This window comes from Podarcis muralis, chromosome 4 (assembly GCF_964188315.1).
Source record: "Podarcis muralis chromosome 4, rPodMur119.hap1.1, whole genome shotgun sequence".
Taxonomy (NCBI): domain Eukaryota; kingdom Metazoa; phylum Chordata; class Lepidosauria; order Squamata; family Lacertidae; genus Podarcis; species Podarcis muralis.
Window position 1 is genome coordinate 85,166,081 of NC_135658.1, and position 18,313 is coordinate 85,184,393.

Genomic DNA, 18,313 nt, shown 5'->3' on the forward strand with positions numbered 1-18,313 from the left:
ACAGAGAAATCCTGTAGTTGAGTTTTCTCTAATAATAAGACACATACAACAGAAAAGGGGGGAAAGCTTCATTCAGTACCCTATTGAACACTGAAGCCACTTCACAGATTAGAAAACACAAAGCTTAAGAGACAGGTTCATTATCTCACGGTTAGCACAACAAGCTCTGCTAAGTTTTCAAGAGATCTACATCCCTCCGGCCACAGTAAATTGGGGGAAGGGAAAGCACGCATGGCACTTATTTGAAGAATCCCTCCCTGATTACCACACAGCAAATCAGCTGAACTGTGGACATAAGACTCATTCTTCAAGGGTGGCCCCATCCCTGCCCAGTGTCTTGGAAAGAGATGGCAATCAGAACAGACCCATCTCCCCCAGGTGCTCCAGCCCAGCCCAGAATGGCGCATGCCTATGTAAACAAACAAACGAATGATAAAACTTAGATCAACACAGGAGCACTGCAGCTGAGGTCATTTTCGCTGCCAGCATAAACAGTATTTGCAGCTACTGTGTCTACCAATAAGTTTGCTATATAATGTTGCCCAACTTACCACAAACTACTCAGGTACAGCAAACTACAGTACCCCTCTATCCCTCATCTGACCCTCCCCTGTAAATCTAATGGGAGGGTTGCACCCCTGAGCCCATCCCTATAGAAAAGGGAACTGCGACCCCCAACCTCTTTCCACCCAGGGACGACTGTGGGCAGGATTCGTGCACTGCTGGGGGTGGAACTAGATGGCCCTTGGGAATCCCTTTCCAACCCTACAATGCTACAGCTGCATTCCATGTGATATTCCATTCTACATTTGAGGGGTAGTTCAACCAGGAAAGAATGAGACTCTTCATCTCAGGGTTGTGGGTTCGAACCCTCCCCCCCCCCCCTCGGTGTGTGAAAAGACTCCTGCATTGCAGGGGGTGGGAATGGATGATCCTCGTGGTGCCTTCCCAACAGTTCCATCCTATTAATCTAAGGGCTTGATCGAGGAGGCCACGGTGGCTCCAGCCTTGGGCGCTTATCTCCACGACCAGGGTCAGGTTTGAGGTGGAGAACGAGGAAAAGGAAATAGAAAACAGAATTTGGGGGGGAGAGAGAGAGAAAAAAAAAAAGTGAATACTGAGAAATCGGGGCCAGCACTAGAAACGTGGGATCTCGGATTAAAAAGGAAATAAAAATCAGGGGACGTGGAAGGGGAAAAGGTCAGGGTGGATGGGATGGGGAGGATCCTCTGAAAGGCCCACGTTTAGAGAGAGGGAACACGGGGGCCGGATTTCCCAAGCTGAAAGAGGAGAAAAGAGGTAAGAGCCGGTGCGAGGCGGAGGTGCCGCCCGGGGGGGGGGGCTTTGTGGGGGGGGGGAAGGGCGGTTGGTGGCCGAAACGCCCCCCGGCCAACGGCTCTAACGGCCGCCGGCCCCGTCTGTGGAGATTCCGGCCGGAGCACGTGGGCCCCGCCAGGGCCGCCCCGCGCGCGCACGCCGAGACACACACACACACACACACGGCGCTGAGAGGCTGACAGGGCAAGGCCGGGTCCGGAGAGCGCGGTCGGCCGAGGCTGGAGCCGGCGGGAAAGGGAGAGCGGGGAACGGGGGGGGGGTGCGAAACAACGCGAAGCCGCCAGTCACCTCGGCCTGTTTCCGGACGACATTGTCCGGGCTGAGCAGGTTGCCTAGGAGAAGGTAGAACTGCTGCTGCTCCTGCTCCGCCGCCGCCGCCATGGCTGCCTGAGAGAGAGAGAGAGGCCAGCCGGGCAGGGAGGAGGGAGGCAGGAGGCGGGGTCTCCAGGCCGCGCACCGACCACAGGGAGGCGGAGCCGCCGCCGCCGCCGCGCTTCTGGTGAACTTCTCCCCGCCCCTGCCGGCAACACAGGCGCCCCCCCTACCGCCCGCCTCCTGCCGACGCCGGGCTGCTGCTGCGGCGCTCCCATTGGGTGCAGGGCAAAACGCGGCCTTGCTCCCATTGGGCCGCGGCCCAGCCGCCTTTGTGATTGGGCGGGAGAGCGCCATTGTGAAGTCACTTCCCTCTCGCCTCCCTTAGTCCGTCTCCCTCTCTCTCTCCCCCTCCCTTGCGAGAGGGGCGGGAGGAGGGAAGCGGTTTGCTTCATCGAGCTGGGCGCCCATTGGCGGGAGGCCCTGACAGAGGTTCTCTGACTGGGCGGGAAAACAGTCGGGCTGCCAATAAGGAGGGAGTGGGGGGCGGGGGACAGAGTAGGAAAAAGGCGGGAGAGTGTGAGGGGACTTGGCCGGCGGGAAAAGGCCGGCGCGTTGCTCCTGATCTTCCTTGTGCGAAGCGAGCGCGTCGGCTTTGTGCTGTGACCTTACCGCCCCGAGTAGGAAATACTGTGTCCTATAAGCACAGACCCTCCAAGTGCCCCTATTTTTCCAGAAACCGTCGCGGTTTCTGATCTGCCCCGCTTTTCCTTAGGGCGTCCCTGTTTTCATCGGAGAGACGCTGGAGGTTATGGTAGGACGTCCCTATTTTCCCTATTTTCATCGGAGAAATGTATGCGAGTTATGCGACCTCCCCTAGCTAAGGAGACGAGTAACTATACAACCTTTAGAAGACGTCTGAAGTTTTCTAATGTTACGGTTTTACATATGTTGGAAGGCGCCAAGAATGGCTGGGGCCACCCAGTCAGATGGGTGGGGTATAAATAGTAAAAAATATTATCATTCCTATTTTCATCAGAGAAATGTTGCAGGGTATGTAAGCAGCCCCTGACTGGAGGTGAGAAAGAGAATTGAAATGTGGGGAGATGCTACTGGACACACTCCAACTTGCCCCATTTGGGGTACCCTGCGCTTGTAAAGTGCCCGTTTTGCCTATTTACAGTGGTACCTCAGGTTACATACGCTTCAGGTTACAGACTCCGCTAACCCAGAAATAGTACCTCGGGTTAAGAACTTTACCTCAGGATGAGAATAGAAATTGTGCGGCAGCAGCGGGAGGCCCCATTAGCTAAAGTGGTACCTCAGGTTAAGAACAGTTTCAGGTTAAGAACAGACCTCCGGAACGAATTAAGTACTTAACCCGAGGTACCACTGTATAGGCCATCACATATATAAATGGCATTAACGTTACTAAGATTAATAGGTATGTTTTCCCACCATCTTGATTTGTGGGCCCTGTGATTTTTGTGGGACTCCTGTCAGTGCCAGCTAGAATAGCCAATAGTCAGGAATGATGGGGGATGTCTGGAAGGCGGCAGATTCCACATTTTGACTTTTCAACACTATGGTTCACATATCATACATGCTTGCATAGGAGCCAGCTCCTAGGCACCAAGGTCCCCTTGGACCCCCCAATAAAATATGTGAGGGGGCCAGCCCTCCCCCCCAGTTGATGGGCATTGCCATTCACATGATGTATGTGTGCCGTGTCTTGTGATTGATTATGTAGGGCGGAGCTTACCTGGGCCCTCCAATATTTTATTCTGGTTGGCACCTCTGTGTGCCTGAGAGTAACTCCCATTGAACATAATGGGACTTCTGAGTAGACATCTGTAGGACTGCACTGTGATTTTTTGATTATAGGTTGTTGCATGTCATCTTGCGGTGCTCTCGCTCTGTAAATGATCACATAGCTGTCAGAACTGTTTTCCTTACTGCCCATAACCATCTTGCCAGATAGTGAATGTGGCCGAATGTGTGTCAAGTAGTCCTCTTGTGAGGTTAAGCATGTTTAAGGTTTTTGCTCCAAGGAAGTCATTGCAGTCAGCTTTGTTAACACATCTCACCCATGAAAGATAGGGCAAATGAATGCTACATATAACGGATGAAGAAAAAACTTCTGCAATTGGGTATTTGTGTGTGTAGGATGAAAATTATAAGAGAACATACTTGGTATGATTGCACAAATATCCTTATTTTTATAATCTGTAAAATGCACAGTGGTGAACACAGAAAGATTGGTATCCCACAAAACTTTGTAGAGTCCCAGACCATTACTGAATATAGAGTTCTGAGAGTTTTATGGAAATTATGTGATCTAGTCTTAGCGTTTGATGGTCAATTAAATCACAGTACATGATTTAATATGATGACGGTATGGTTGTGTCCTAGCCTAGTGCAAGTAATCTTCGAGCACTTCTATGGCAAAAGTAGTTTTTACTTTCTTTTGAGCCATTGAAACAACTTGTTCCCATGTGTAAGATAGCAAGCCTTTCATTACTGCCCTTTGCTTGTCTACTCCAGCGTAAGTGCCATAGAATTAAATGGAACCTACTCCCAGGGATGTATGTGTGTGTGTGTAGGCTCACAGCCTTTAGGCAGTTACACTGAATCTAGAGTTGCTGTCTCCATGTAATTACCGATCCCCTCCCAGCTATTCCAAACTCCGTTCAAATTTTGTTTTCAAAAATCAAGGTTATTCCATGGCTTTAAGGGTTAAACATGAGGTGCATCATCATCATTATTGCATCACCACTTTGTCACAATGGTGACAAGTTTTTCAGTCCTGATAACCCCTTTGATTGGAAATGCAGTAAAGTCTGATCATGTTGCTGTTGCTAGTGAGAGTGGCATACAGTATCTGTAAGACCTCCAGTGCTATTATTCTAGAAAAAGAGGTGCCGGAAATTGCCATGAACGCCTCCCTTGTTCTCTTATAATGGCAATGCTGCCCAAGTTCTTCCTGAAAAAAGGACTTGTGAGGAGATTTGTAACTAGCCCTAGCAATATTCTGCTCCAACTCTAGCTTAATTGGCTTCTTTAAATGGTTACAAATCACCACAGCATGGACATAATAAAAGGAGCAAAAGTAAAAAAAAAAAAAAAAAAAAAAAAAGCTACTGGTGGTGGTGCCTGAAGTTTTTTCTACCATGATAGCTGCTACTCAGGTATCAGGTTAAAGGGGGGAAAGTCAAAGATAAAACCTGCACACTTGTTTGAAATGGAATGATACTGGCTTCATAATTTCATGAAAATAATTGGCAAGAAGAAGTGGAGAAATGTTTTGGCACCTTCAATATTATTTGGGTTAGCAAGCTTTAGAGAACCCCAAGGTTTGCAGAAGTTCAAATATATATTTAGGGGGAAAGTCCTAAGGAGGGACTCCCCCCGCCACAAAAACCAAATTGAGGACTGAGTGGATATAGAATGCTGATGGAGTGCTGGAAACAAACAGGGCAGGGGAATAATGCCCAGCAGCCATGCACTTTTCCATGGCTGGTGGGCATTATTCCTGAGCGGCATCACTCCAGACAGTACCAATTAGTTGCAGGTCTCATTTGTTAATTTCAAATATCAAGCTCATGATAAATATTTTATAAAAAATAATTCAGAGAAATCTATGATGAATGCACAAGCACAGATAACATGGTAAGGAGCTGGGTCTTGCTACAAAACAAAGAAATCCATCAGAATTGCTTTATTCCTCCAAACCCAAGTTTTAAAAAATTACAATATATATCAAAATACAGGCATACAAAGAAAAAAAGGAGGGTATTATAAAGCTGTTATAGGAATTCTAAGGTCTTAAATATAGAACAAATGTTGATAATTGCACAAGGTACACACACATACCTAAGTATATAAACCACATGCCGTACAGGGGAGCAATCCAAAAGCCATCTTGGCTCTCCTAAAGATTCTAAATATTTCCTCTGCCTCCTTAATCCCCCTTGCCTGAGACCAGGTAGGCAGATAACAATCAGGGGAAGTTCCTGAAGGGATTCCTTTCCTATATCTATGAACCGTCTTTGTATTAATTGTCATTGCCTGCCCAGATGCTCTGCATTGAGGGATGCCTGATGGGCGTCCTGATTATCTTATCAAATGTTAATGTTTTTTGTAAACTGTCTGGAACTATGTAAAACTTGCTAAATCCTCAGGAGTATCAGGCCTTGGCCTGCCTGTGGCACAGTAACCCCACCTTATGTGTGATGTAATTTCTGGCTGTTTGTGTGTGTGTGTGTGGGGGGGGGTCCTTCTGCAAGCCAAAATGCAAATCCTTAAAAAGAGATGTTTCTTCTTGGTTCGGGGTCTCTCTTGCCTCCTTGCAAGGAGGGGAGGGAACTCTGTTGCAACAGGAAAATAAAGATCTGCCTTGCTTTCACTGCATCCTGCCTCCATCCATTCATTTCTGACCGATCATGGGCTTAGGGCAGGCATGTCCAAAGTCCGTTTTGGGAGCCTAATCCGACCAACCAGTCGATTTAATCCAGCCCCTGTGGCAGTATGCAGTATATGTCCTGGGGTGGGTTAAACCACAGAGCCTAGGGCTTGCTGATCAGAAGGTCGGCGGTTCGAATCCCTGTGACGGGGTGAACTTCCGTTGCTGGGTCCCTGCTTCCGCCCACCTAGCAGTTCGAAAGCACGTCAAAGTGCAAGTAGATAAATAGGTACCGCTCCGGTGGGAAGGTAAATGGCGTTTCCGTGCGCTGCTCTGGTTTGCCAGAAGCGGCTTTGTCATGCTGGCCACATGACCCGGAAGCTGTATGCTGGCCAATAAAGCGAGATGAGCGCTGCAACCCCAGAGTCGGTCACGGGTCCCTTTACCTAAAATCGTAAAAAAAGCTCAACGACTTTGGTTGGCCCTCACTTCATCAAATCTGGCCCACTTTGAAAAAAGTTTGGGCACCTTAGTCGACTTGGGGAGTTGGGCAGCAAAAGCCAACCACCCCTATTTTTTCTACATCAAAGCCAAATATAAAGTATAACCATCACTTTCTATTCATGTATTTAAAATTTGATATATGAATTGTAGAGCTGGAAAAGGTTCAGGGTAACCAAAGTTATTATTAAAGGGCTGAAGCACCTCCCCTATGAGAATAGGTTATAATATTTGGAGAGGACGGGCGTGTTAGAGGCATATAGAATTGTGCATAGTGTGCAGAAAGATGATAGAAGTCCCCCCTGCAGTAACACTAGTACCTGGGGATATCTAATGATGCTGACTCTGGAAGATTCAGCAGACAAAAGGAGGTTCTTCCCCACACAGTACACAAGAATGGCTCTGTATTCTCTGCAGTGATAGATGCCATGTACCTCTAAATACCATACCGGTTGCTGGGAATCACAAGTGCTGTTGCGTTTAGGTCTTGCTTGTGGTCTTCCCATAGGCATTTGGTTGGCTACTGTGAGAACAGAAGGCTGGGCTTGGATGGGCCTTTGATCTGATCCAGCAGATCTCTTCTGTTCTTATAAGTGCATAAAGAATAATAATTTAAAACCGGACAACATACCGTATTTTTCCGTCTATAAGACTAGTGTTTTTTTCTTTTTAAAAAAAGAGCTTTTAAAAAAGAGCCCTCGTCTTATACATGGGTAGTGCAGAGGGCGGTTGGGCAATTGGTAGCAGCCGTGAGCAGGAGATTTTCTGCGGCGACAGGGCAGGTGATTGGTGGCAGTGTGAAGGGCTGCTAGCGATTGGCTGCCTCTGTGTCAATAGCGGGTTTGATTGTCAGCGGTGGGTGAGTGATTTTTGGCAATTCCACCCCCCAAAAGCTCAATAACTCTGGGCAATCGTCCGCAAAAAAAAAAAAAGCTCAACAACTACTCTGTGCTATCTCCCGCCATTTTCTTAAATCTGAGTCCCCAAAAATAGGGGGCATCTTATACATGGGGGCATCCTATAGACGGAAAACTATGGTAAATAACAACAAAAAACATTGATAGCAATTGTCAGTGGCAACATTCAAACAACACTCAGCCCAGTAATACTAGAAAATCTAAACCCCTTTGTCTGTCATGCATCCATTATAGGTACATTTGGGGAAATGATGGCAATGCCCAACATAGATACCTATAACTTTTTTTTCTTAGAACAAGGCGCAAAGGTTCTAATATCGAAAGGGAAATCTTACATCCACGTCTCTAGTCTTCTGGGAATTCAAGTTTTCTTTTAATTCCTGAGATCGCTTTTCTTGTTCCAGGAGAACGGTTCAATTTCTGGGGAGTCTCTGGTTCTGATAGCTGATTTCTTTTCATTGCTGGTGATTGACAGTGACCATCCAAAGGAAGATCTGGTTTGGAATTTTCTTGGGCACCAAGTTGTATTGTACGAGCTAAAATTATTTTTAAAACAACATGTTACAATCACATTTTGAACTTTGGGAAATATAATGTTCTGTAGGCTTGCTTCTTTAAGTTTCATCAGACCCCAGTGTCCAGTGGTGTCCTCCATACCAACAGCTCTTTGATCTAGTAGAGCAGGAATGGCCAAACTTGGCCCTCCAGATGTTTTGGGACTACAATTCCCATCATCCCTGACCGTTGGTCCTGTGAGCTAGGAATGATGGGAGTTGTAGTCCCAAAACAACTGGAGGGCCAAGTTTGGCCATGCCTGTAGTAGAGTGTTCTCTCAGTGTAACTCCCTGCAACACCCAATGTTCCCCTAACATGAGCTCAAGAGGGTCAGGGGGAGCTGTCTGGGAGAGAGGGGAAACTGGCAAAAATTCTCACCGTCCCCATTGTTCTGAGGAAAGCCATCACTGGATCTAAGAACTGTTGTCGGCTCTAAGGACACCACTGGATACAGCACACTGAGTTTCTATTAAATTTAATATACTGTTGACATTACCTGAAATGCTGTCTGAATCAATCATTTTGTCATTTTCTTCCTCCTGGGGCAAAAAGACAATAACACAAGTTGGGGAAGAGGACTATAAAGAGACCACTGGTTAAGTTGAAGCATTCGTGAAGACATATGGCTAGCATAGGCTAGATCTACACAGCTATTAAAAAACACTATTTACATGCTCTGCAAAAAACCATTGTAAAGCTCACAATTCAAAATATCATTGAGTTGCAATTTCATCTGGTGTCACTGTGTTATAACACATTTATAATGCTGTATTTTGAGTCCATAATCTCCTCTGTATGTTACCATACAACTGAATTTTACAGTATAAAATTGACTTGTTGCTGAACATTAAACAGATAGATATAGTACACACATAAAAGCATAAATAAGCCAAGACTGTAGCACAGGGCTAGCTGACGTAAAACCCTCCAGATGTTTTGAACTACAAATCCCATCATCCTTGACTAGGGATGGGAGAGAAATTCTATTCAGTTTGCATTTAAAGGCCAATCTATCAAATTCTCACTTCCTGAAACATAATATTACTGTAATTGTGGTAGCTCTTTTTCCAGCTGTCATTAAATTTGCTGTGGCAAAATCTATGTTGTAGGACCTTACATATTAACATTTATATTCATATTAACATTTGTCCATGCAATTCTGAACATGCATGCAGTTTAGGGTTGGCCAGTTTTGTTCATGCATATGAAAAACAGATTGTGGGGGAGAAATTAATCTGGTTCACTTTGCACATCCCAAAGTGATACACAAACCTAAATGTAGATTTCCTTCAACATTCCCACATATTGAAATCTGCAGTGCAATTCTCCAACAGAAAATGCATACATGGGGGGGGGGATACACACAAATTAGTATATTAGTAGAAATAAAGTGCAAAAATGCATTATATTAGGGGAAATGGCTTGCAAAAAATGCTTATATTAGGCAAAATAGAACAAACGCACATGGAAATGTATGGATATTGTGTGGACTTTAATTCTTTAAAAGCAAGCTGATGTACATATGGGGTGAACTGAGATAAGATTTAGAAAAATGAGAAAGTAAAACTAGCAGATTCGAACCCTCCCTTTCCAGCTCTAATCCCAGGAACCTTATTTGGCATCATTTTAGCAACACTGTATACAAGGAAAAGTGCCACTCTCAAAATGTTTCCTGTACTTTATATGAACTGCTTGCATTTAATTTATAAATAAATGGCACTCTCCAGTGCTTAGAAAACTTTAGGTACCGTATTTTTTGCCCTATAGTACACACCTTTCCCCCTCCAAAAATGAAGGGGAAATCTGTGTGCGTCCTATGGGGCGAATGCAGGCTTTCGCTGAAGCTTGGAGAGCGAGAGGGGTCGGTGCGCACTGACCCCTCTCACTCTCCAGGCTTCAGGAAGCTATCAGCAAGCCTGGGGAGATCGCGGGAGTTCCCGCAGGGCTCCCTAGGCTGCGGATAGCAGCCTGCTGCCCGGAGCATGGGGCGTGCTGAAGCAGAGCGCCCCGCGCTTTGGGCAGATGTCCTTTTCTCCTCTAAAAACTACGGTAGGTGCGTTTTTAAAAGCTCGGGCTTCCCCCGCCCCAGCCCTGCGGCTGGGTGGGGGGAATAATTCCCCCCCTTTATTTCCCCCCCAAAAAACTAGGTGCGTCCTATGGGTCGGTGCATCCTATAGGGTGAAAAATACGGTACTTTATCAGTGTTTAACACTGATAACATAATAATTTACATTCAAAGTGAAATAGATTTTCTGTTTGTGTGTGTTTCATATAAACCTGGTTGAAATTTAAGGCAAACTAATAATAAACTTAGTAAGCTTCCAGTTGTGTTGCAAAGCAAATGGTAGATCTGCACCTATAGGAAATATTGTACAGTCGTACCTTGGAAGTCGAACAGAATCTGTTCTGGAAGTCTGTTTGACTTCCAGAACGTTCGGAAACCAAAGCGCGGCTTCTGATTGGCTGCAGGAAGCTCCTGCAGCCAATCGGAAGCCGTGGAAGCCCTGTCGGACGTCCAGCTTCCAAAAATAGTTGGCAAACTGGAACAGTCACTTCCGGGTTTGTGGCGTTCAGGAGCCAAAATGTTCAAGAATTAAGCTGTTCGAAAACCAAGGTACGCCTGGACTGTATTGGGACAATGCAGAACCAAAAGGTTGAGAAGGGTTTTTTATCATTCTTAGAACTGACTGGAAGTCCACTTGGTGGATTTCCCTTAGAAGAAGCATTTGGAAGGCCCTCTGTCCTTCTACAACCCAGCAAAATTTGTGTATCATTTTATCATTTATGACCTGGGTCAAAGTTTTGCAATGCCTCCACCTCCCTTTTACCTGTTTCAAAAGTGTGTCCAGATAAATTGCATTCTTCTTGCTTTGTTCATCCAGATCTGACCATGGTGTAAAGTTTTCTGATGGGTGTACAAATAGAGCAAAGCATTCTTCATAATCAGATTTGTTCATCATTTTAATCGAAACCCCAGAGCTCTTCAGAAGGTGTAGACCTTTTTGTTCTCCTTCTCTGTTAAAATAATATGGCCTCGAAGCTTTTATTTCCATGCATATTCCATTGTTTTTTTCCACAAAAGACTTTATCCTGACACTGCATTCATGGCAAGGGGTGTATGACACAAAAAGGTTCAGTTCATAATTTTCTTTGGTTATGTTTTCTGCGATTTGGTCTACAATATAATCTAAAACTAAAACTTCAGCATGCTTGCCACGAGGATCATTGTACGCATAGCCCCATATTTCCCAAACCGGGTTTTCTTCCTTTTTAAAACTAAACAATAGTAATGTTTTTTTGCGTATTTTTGTGTGGTCAAAATCTTCTTGGAAGTCTTCTTTTGGACATAGTTTTTTGAGGAAGAAGGGCATTTCCTCTGACAGTTCTAAGCCAGAAACTTTCAAAAGGCTGTAAAGATAAAAAGGGCATTTAAAATAGAAATGGATCTCTGCTTTTGTCCATCAGAACTACAAGCACCACCCTCAACACATGGCTGGGTAGGGGGGGATTAGTTCTTCATTGGTAAAGGTAAAGGGACCCCTGACCATTAAGTCCAGTCGTGACTGACTTGGGTTGCGGCGCTCATCTCTCTTTATTGGCCTTGGGAGCCGGTGTACAGCTTCCGAGTCATGTGGCCAGCATGACTAAGCCGCTTCTGGCGAACCAGAGCAGCGCACGAAAACACTGTATACCTTCCCGCCGGAGTGGTACCTATTTATTTACTTGCACTTTGACGTGCTTTCGAACTGCTAGATTGGCAGAAGCAGGGACCGAGGAACGGGAGCTCACCCCATCACGGGGATTCAAACCGCTGACCTTCTGATCGGCAAGTCTTAGGCTCTGTGGTTTAACCCACAGTGCCACCCGCGTCCCTTACTGACCTTCAAAATGTGTGGGTAGTTGAGAGGCCAACTGACAGTACCCCCATTTACAGGGGCCAGCGGAGAGCCCCCAAAAGTCAGGGAAGGGGCAGGGCTGAGCCAGTCTCACAGCTGTGGCAGGACTGCATTGGACCCCAATTCAGGTCCACTTGTCCCACCCAACCACCTTCCACCATAACTGCAATGAGTGGCAGAATTGTTGATGCGACTGTGGCTCTGTTGCTCCACAAATCCCCCCGGTAGGTAGCAGGAGTTGGGACTGCACTCAAAGTGCCCATTCTAACCTGAGAGTCCCATTGAACTAAGAGTGACTTACTACTGAGTAAACATGATTAAGGCTACATTGTAAGAGGTCCTTTCTAATAAAGTGCTGGACAGGTACCTGCACTGTATCGTTTTGGATGCCAGCTAAAAATGTTTTGTTAGGCAAGCCTGCTCAGACATGTAATTTTGTTTTGTGTATTTGTTTTAAAAATCAATTTTATTTATATCTTGATAACCTTTATGTCTGGGACGTGGGTGGGTGGCGCTGTGGGTTAAACCACAGAGCCTAGGGCTTGCCAATCAGAAGGTTGGCGGTTCGAATCCCTGTGACAGGGTGAGCTCCCGTTGCTCGGTCCCTGCTCCTGCCAACCTAGCAGTTTGAAAGCACGTCAAAGTGCAAGTAGATAAATAGGTACCGCTCCGGCGGGAAGGTAAATGGCATTTCCGTGCGCTGCTCTGCTTCGCCAGAAGTGGCTTAGTCATGCTGGCCACATGACCCGGAAGCTGTACGCCAGTTCCCTCGGCCAATAAAGCGAGATGAGCGCCGCAACCCCAGAGTTGTCCGCAACTGGACCTAATGGTCAGAGGTCCCTTTACCTTTACCTAACCTTTATGTCTACAGTGGTACCTTGGTTCTCAAACTTAGTCCATTCCAGAAGTCCATTCCAAAACCAAAGCGTTCCAAAACCAAGGCGCGCTTTCCAATAGAAAGAAATGCAAAACAGATTAATCCATTCCAGACTTTTAAAAACAACCCCTTAAACAGCAATTTAACATGAATTTTACTAACGAGACCATTGTTCCATAAAATGATAGCAATAAATAATGTGCTGCATTCACACAAACAATCAGTAGCTGAACTGGGTTCTACACAGTCACAAAAACAAAACAAAAAGAGCTGCAAAAACAAAAATGCAAAATAAATAGCAAAAACAGACAGACCTCAGCGTAAAACTCAAATTGAAAGCATAACACTCAAAACGGAGCATGTTTGGCTTCCAAAAAAGGTTCACAAACCGGAACACTTACTTCCAGGTTTGCAGTGTATGGGTTCCAAGTCATTTGAGTACCAAGGCGTTTGAGAACCAAGGTACCACTGTACTTGTTTTTAACGTTTGATTTGATGCGCATTTTAAAATGAAGATTCTATATTGTTTTCTGTAAACAGCTTGGAGGTTTTGTTGATTAAGCTGCATATGCATCTTGTTAAATAATAAATAAATTAAAATGTATATGTAAAATTGATCTCAACTAACCACATCCTTTCCTAGCTGGTTTTGGTTATCCAGCTGTCCCGGCTATTGCTTCTATCTATCCTCTCTGTTGGTTATCTTTCCAAACAGAAGAAGACTTTTGGGGAAGTGAGAGCAGCACAGAGGCAGCCCCACCCTAAAAAGTATCTCTTTGTGACTCAAATGGTACTGCTCGAACCACAATTCTTAATGTTTAATTAAGCCAAAATGAATTTATAGAGTACCAGAAGAAACGCTGCCATGCGACATGCTAGATGTGTTAACTTCAATATATTCATATAAATTGTGTCTTGCTCATTAGAAAGTGGGAGTTGGGGGGATATAAATGGCAGCAATGTGATTGGCTTGGCTGGCAGAGAGGAAAACCCTCTTTTATGGCCATCTGTGGGGCTAGTTTAGTCTGTGCAGACCATGTTGCTGTTGTTTTGTTGTTGTTGTTGTTAATTGAGCGCTCACTCCCACCAGAGCCACACAATCACTTCCAAAATGCTTCCATGCTATTTGTGCTATTTTGGAACCTGCTTGTTTTGCCTAAGGTTGGAGACAAATGTGGATTTTACCTTTTTTTAAAAGGAGGGATGGACCATTGTGTATTTCTATCTGACGTTTAGAAGACATCTGAAGGCAGCCCTGTATAGGGAAGTTTTTAATGACTGATCCTTTGTTGGAAGCCGCCCAGAGTGGGCAAGGTATAAATGAACTACTACTACTACTACTACTACTACTACTATTATATTTCTTCAGTCCATCAGTCTTATGTGCAATCTGAAACCTGCACGCACCCCCTACTGAAATCTGTTTTGAATTATGGCTGCCTCTCCTCTCTCCCATGTTCCATTTTTTGACTCAAGTTTATTACTGTCTAGCCTGATTAAGAGTTCTGGAGAACTCTAAAGCCTGCCATCTATTCTGTGACATTTTTGTTGACTTAATAAAATAATTGCCCTCATATGGATTTTATAATACATCAGCTGTGTTTCCAGAACAACAATGCACAAATACGTTATAAGTAGCTTGGTTGGGAGTGAGGACAGCAGATACAATAAAAGTTCTGTCGGCTCTTCTGAAAAGAAAACAAGCGAACAAGTTGAGAAGACAGTCAAATCACATTCCAGACTTGAATCCCCAGCCATACTATTTACACATTACATATTCCACCACATGTAAACTTACGAAAATATGTGCACTTACGTTATTATTTAAGCCAGGTTTTGATGACATTTTTAGAAGCAGCTCTTGAGAAATAGCCATGTTTTTCAGTTTCGGTTTTCCAGGAGATAAAGAAGTAGAACTTTATCCACAATGCCACCTGGTGGCATTTTTAAAAATTGTTAAAGTTTTTTTTCACTGGCTTGGTAGCTTATTTGCTATAAGGGCAGACTTAGCTAAGCCTTGGGCTTGATGTGCCCTGGTAATGTTAAGCAACTAACTCTTTCCCCTTCTAGAGATTTCAAGTCAAGATCTTGCTGCTTCTCTCATGAAGGCTGTTGGTCTCTCCCTATCTGGATACCTTCTCACAGAGGGAGGATCTTAAGCCAGGGACATGTCATGAATATACATGTATTCTCACAATATATAGTGTTTGGGAAGAGAGAATAAATGGAGAGAGGAGAGAATGATCACGGTAGAGTAATTGCTTGCTATTCAGTTCAGTGTGTGCACTGTGGATACCACTTATAAAAACCACCTCCAACTCCTCAAAATATTCTGTCAATGATATTTCTGGAAATTTTTACACATCACTTGGGAAGACATGCAAACTAATGCCAGTGTACTGGAAGAAGCAAAGATCACCAGCGTCAAAGCAATGATTCTTCAACATCAACTTTGTTGGACCGGTCATGTTGTGTGGATGCCTGATTAGCGTCTTCCAAAGCAACTGCTCTATTCTGAACTTAAAAATGGAAAGAGGTTTAAAGACTCTCTCAAGACAAAGCTAAAAGTAGTATAAACACCAACAACTGGGAAACACTGGCCTGTGAGCGCTCCAGTTGGAGAACAGCCTTTACCAAAAGTGTCATGGGCTTTGAAGATGCTCAAACTCAGGATGAAAGGGAGAAACGAGCTAAGAGGAAGGCACATTTGGCAAACCCTCACCATGATCAACCCCGCCTGGAAACCAGTGTCTCCACTGTGAAAGGACATGTGGATCCAGAATCGGCCTCCACAGTCACTTACGGACTCACTGTTAAAACTGTGTTCATGGAAGACAATCTTACCCCGGCTATGAGTGATTGCCAAAGAAGAATACAGCTGTGAACATATATGACACTTTCCCTTTCACCTTCCCACCCCCACAGTCATTAATTGATTCAGGACTCACTGATGATAAGCAAACGGGTTATTCAGATTAATTTTTCAGTTCTCCAAATAGGTTTTCATGGCAATATCAACAGTGAGCGATCCTGGCAGAACTATACTGACAACACTAGAATCCAACTGAAAAAACATTGGAGGGGCAGGGGAAATCATCATTTGCAACTCCAGAAATTAAACGATAATTTAAAATTACCTCAATCTGAGTTGGAGAGACTGCAGATACAATCTTGCGTCTTCTCAGGTGGAGTGGGCTGGAGACTTGTGGAGAGCAATACAGTACCTGCTTACGATGACGCTGTCCAATGTGTGCTCAATGTCAGAACAAGATGGAACTTGTTTTGACGTGGATGGAACTAGCACTGTGTCACCTATGTCTCAAGGATTTTTCACTTCTTTATAAGGCTCACATCTATATGTAATGCCCAATCATGAGAAAGCAAAATATTCCCTGTACTTTGTCACTGACGTAATTAATGAATCATCTAAGCCAATGCCCTCTGTTTTTTCTGGGCAAGACCTTGGTAAGATTACTATATGTATCATCTTTGATACTATAATTGAGGAGCCACACCTGTTTACTTTTGATACTTACTTATTGTATGAAACAAAGAGCTAGAACTGGATCCACTAGCTCTATTTTATGGTTACTGTAGAGCAATTTGTACAGTGTTAATGCCTGTAAAGGTCTGTTGCTATCTAATCACAGTGTGTGTGTGTTGGGGGGGGGACAAGATTACGATAGCCTTCTTTAATGTAGTTAGCTTCAAATAGTTTACATATGAAGAAAATTGCATTTGTAAAAATTTTTTTAAAAAGCCAGGAGAGATTATTTTAAAAATATTATTTAAAATATTTATATATGGCTTTTCTTTCCATAAAGGATTTACAACAAGGCAGCTAAGCACAGTATAAACTTTATACTAAACATTTTATACAATAATCAAACAACACTAAACATTTTATAGCCATAATCAAACAAAAACAACAACAACAAATTCATCATCATCAACAACAACAACAACATGGTTTCTTTCCAGGGAAAATTTTTCTCCCTAAAGGATTATGTACTATATTTCTAATCTTATGCAGGTTTCACTTATGTGGTCGCAGCTTTGTGCAGATTGCCATAAAATAAATGTCGAGAGTGAGAGAACAGGAAAAAGCATCCTGCATTCCCATCAGCCATTGGGCGAGTGTTTAGGTGTGGTTGGAGAGTCGATGGAATGTGGAAAGAGCACGGAGGAGATTGCAGAGAGATCAGAGGTCTTCGGAGAGTTTGGAGAAATGCAGGGGAGCCCAGGGAGAGTTGCAGAGGAGGTTGAAGAGTCATTGGAGGGATTTGCGGAGGAGATGGAGAGAGTCGTGGAGTAGTTTTGGAGAGTCATCAGAAGAGGTTGGAGAGTGATTGGACAATGCTGGAGAGAGTTACAGACTACAAAATTGCCCTAAAGTGTCATCAACAACCATGCTGCCTAACAGTCCTGATTTTACCAGGACATCCTGGGTTTACAGAAGCCGCCCTGGCTTCTGAAAGTTATCCTAGATGCTGTGTTTTGGCCAACAGCATCACTGCTGCGCTATGGCCTCCCTGCAGGCAGTGGCGCAGCCCAGGACCGAGGCTGCTGGCTTTTCCAATGATGCACCTCCGGCGCACTGAAGCCTTTGCCTCCTCTGCCGCGCCACAGCCTCTGCCTGCAGCTGCAGACCACAGGCCACAGAGGGTGGTGGAGAGAGGGAGAGAGATGCCCAAAGTAAGGTACCGGGGACAAGTGGTGGCAATGTTGGGGGGGAGCAGGAAAGAGGTGGCAGGGGGTGGGATGGTGTTGTGGGATGCCCCAAATTCCTCTTGGGAAATGCTGGAACATGCACATCAACTGCTGAAAACCCAAAGAAGCAAAGAGTGGTTCCCATGATTTAAGAGAAAGTGGCTGTGCTGGATTGATTGAGGGGTGACATCCTGCTTTGAGTCCAGCATCCATGTGCCGTCTATGTGTGCAAGGAGGAAATCTGTGGGGCTGCAACAGAGAGCGCATCACTAACTGCAGCCGGCTGCAGGACAAAGCTTAGGTGTCTCTGTTTCAGGTCTGGAACCCTGGAGAACTGCAGCCAGTCATTGTAGACCAGGCTTCCTCAACCTCAGCCCTCCAGATGTTTTTGGCCTACAACTCCCATGATCCCTAGCTAGCAGGACCAGTGGTCAGGGATGATGGGAATTGTAGTCTCAAAACATCTGGAGGGCTGAAGGTTGAGGAAGCCTGTTGTAGACAGCATTGTGATAGATGGACCAATAGTCTGACTCAGTATAAGGCATCTTATGCTCATTTCTACATACATTGGACATACTGGCATGAAGGCATCACACTTGATAGTGTCTTCTGCCCAAATGAAGCATCATGTTGGATGTGCTGCTGTGACATCTCATAGAAGATGTTGTAAGAAAAACTGCTCCTTTTCCCTTTCCGGAGCCTGTTAGAGTCCTTAAGTAGGTTCCCTGTCAGTAGGAGAAAATAAGAGAGGCCAACCAGAGTATATTGAGAAGCAAAGCGGCTAATAAGCCAGATTTTTATTAAA

At 44.8% G+C, this 18,313-nt stretch overlaps 2 protein-coding genes across 3 annotated transcripts in view; both read right to left on the minus strand.

Annotated features, from left to right (window-relative positions):
- The window catches only part of IPO5 (importin 5), a 34,366-nt gene extending 32,532 nt beyond the window's left edge, over positions 1–1,834 (minus strand). Inside the window, exon 1 of the mRNA XM_028728269.2 lies at positions 1,627–1,834. Coding sequence (XP_028584102.2) covers positions 1,627–1,719 — 93 coding nt within the window. The 5' untranslated portion in view covers positions 1,720–1,834. The remainder of the gene's footprint in view (positions 1–1,626) is intronic.
- A 3,511-nt stretch (positions 1,835–5,345) lies between these two features.
- On the minus strand, positions 5,346–14,804 carry LOC114596543 (DNA dC->dU-editing enzyme APOBEC-3H-like). Of its 2 annotated transcripts, XM_028728270.2 has the most exons (4): positions 14,615–14,804; positions 10,854–11,433; positions 8,522–8,564; positions 5,346–8,006 (listed from the first exon to the last, which is right to left on the minus strand). In XM_028728270.2, the coding sequence occupies exons 2-4, from the start codon at positions 11,394–11,396 to the stop codon at positions 7,816–7,818; spliced, it is 777 nt and encodes a 258-aa protein (XP_028584103.2). In that variant the 5' UTR covers positions 11,397–11,433; positions 14,615–14,804; the 3' UTR covers positions 5,346–7,815. The 2 variants fall into 2 exon arrangements, with proteins under 2 accessions (XP_028584103.2, XP_028584104.2); XM_028728271.2 differs by lacking the exon at positions 14,615–14,804 and having other exon boundaries at positions 10,854–11,537.
- Positions 14,805–18,313: the final 3,509 nt, after the last annotated feature.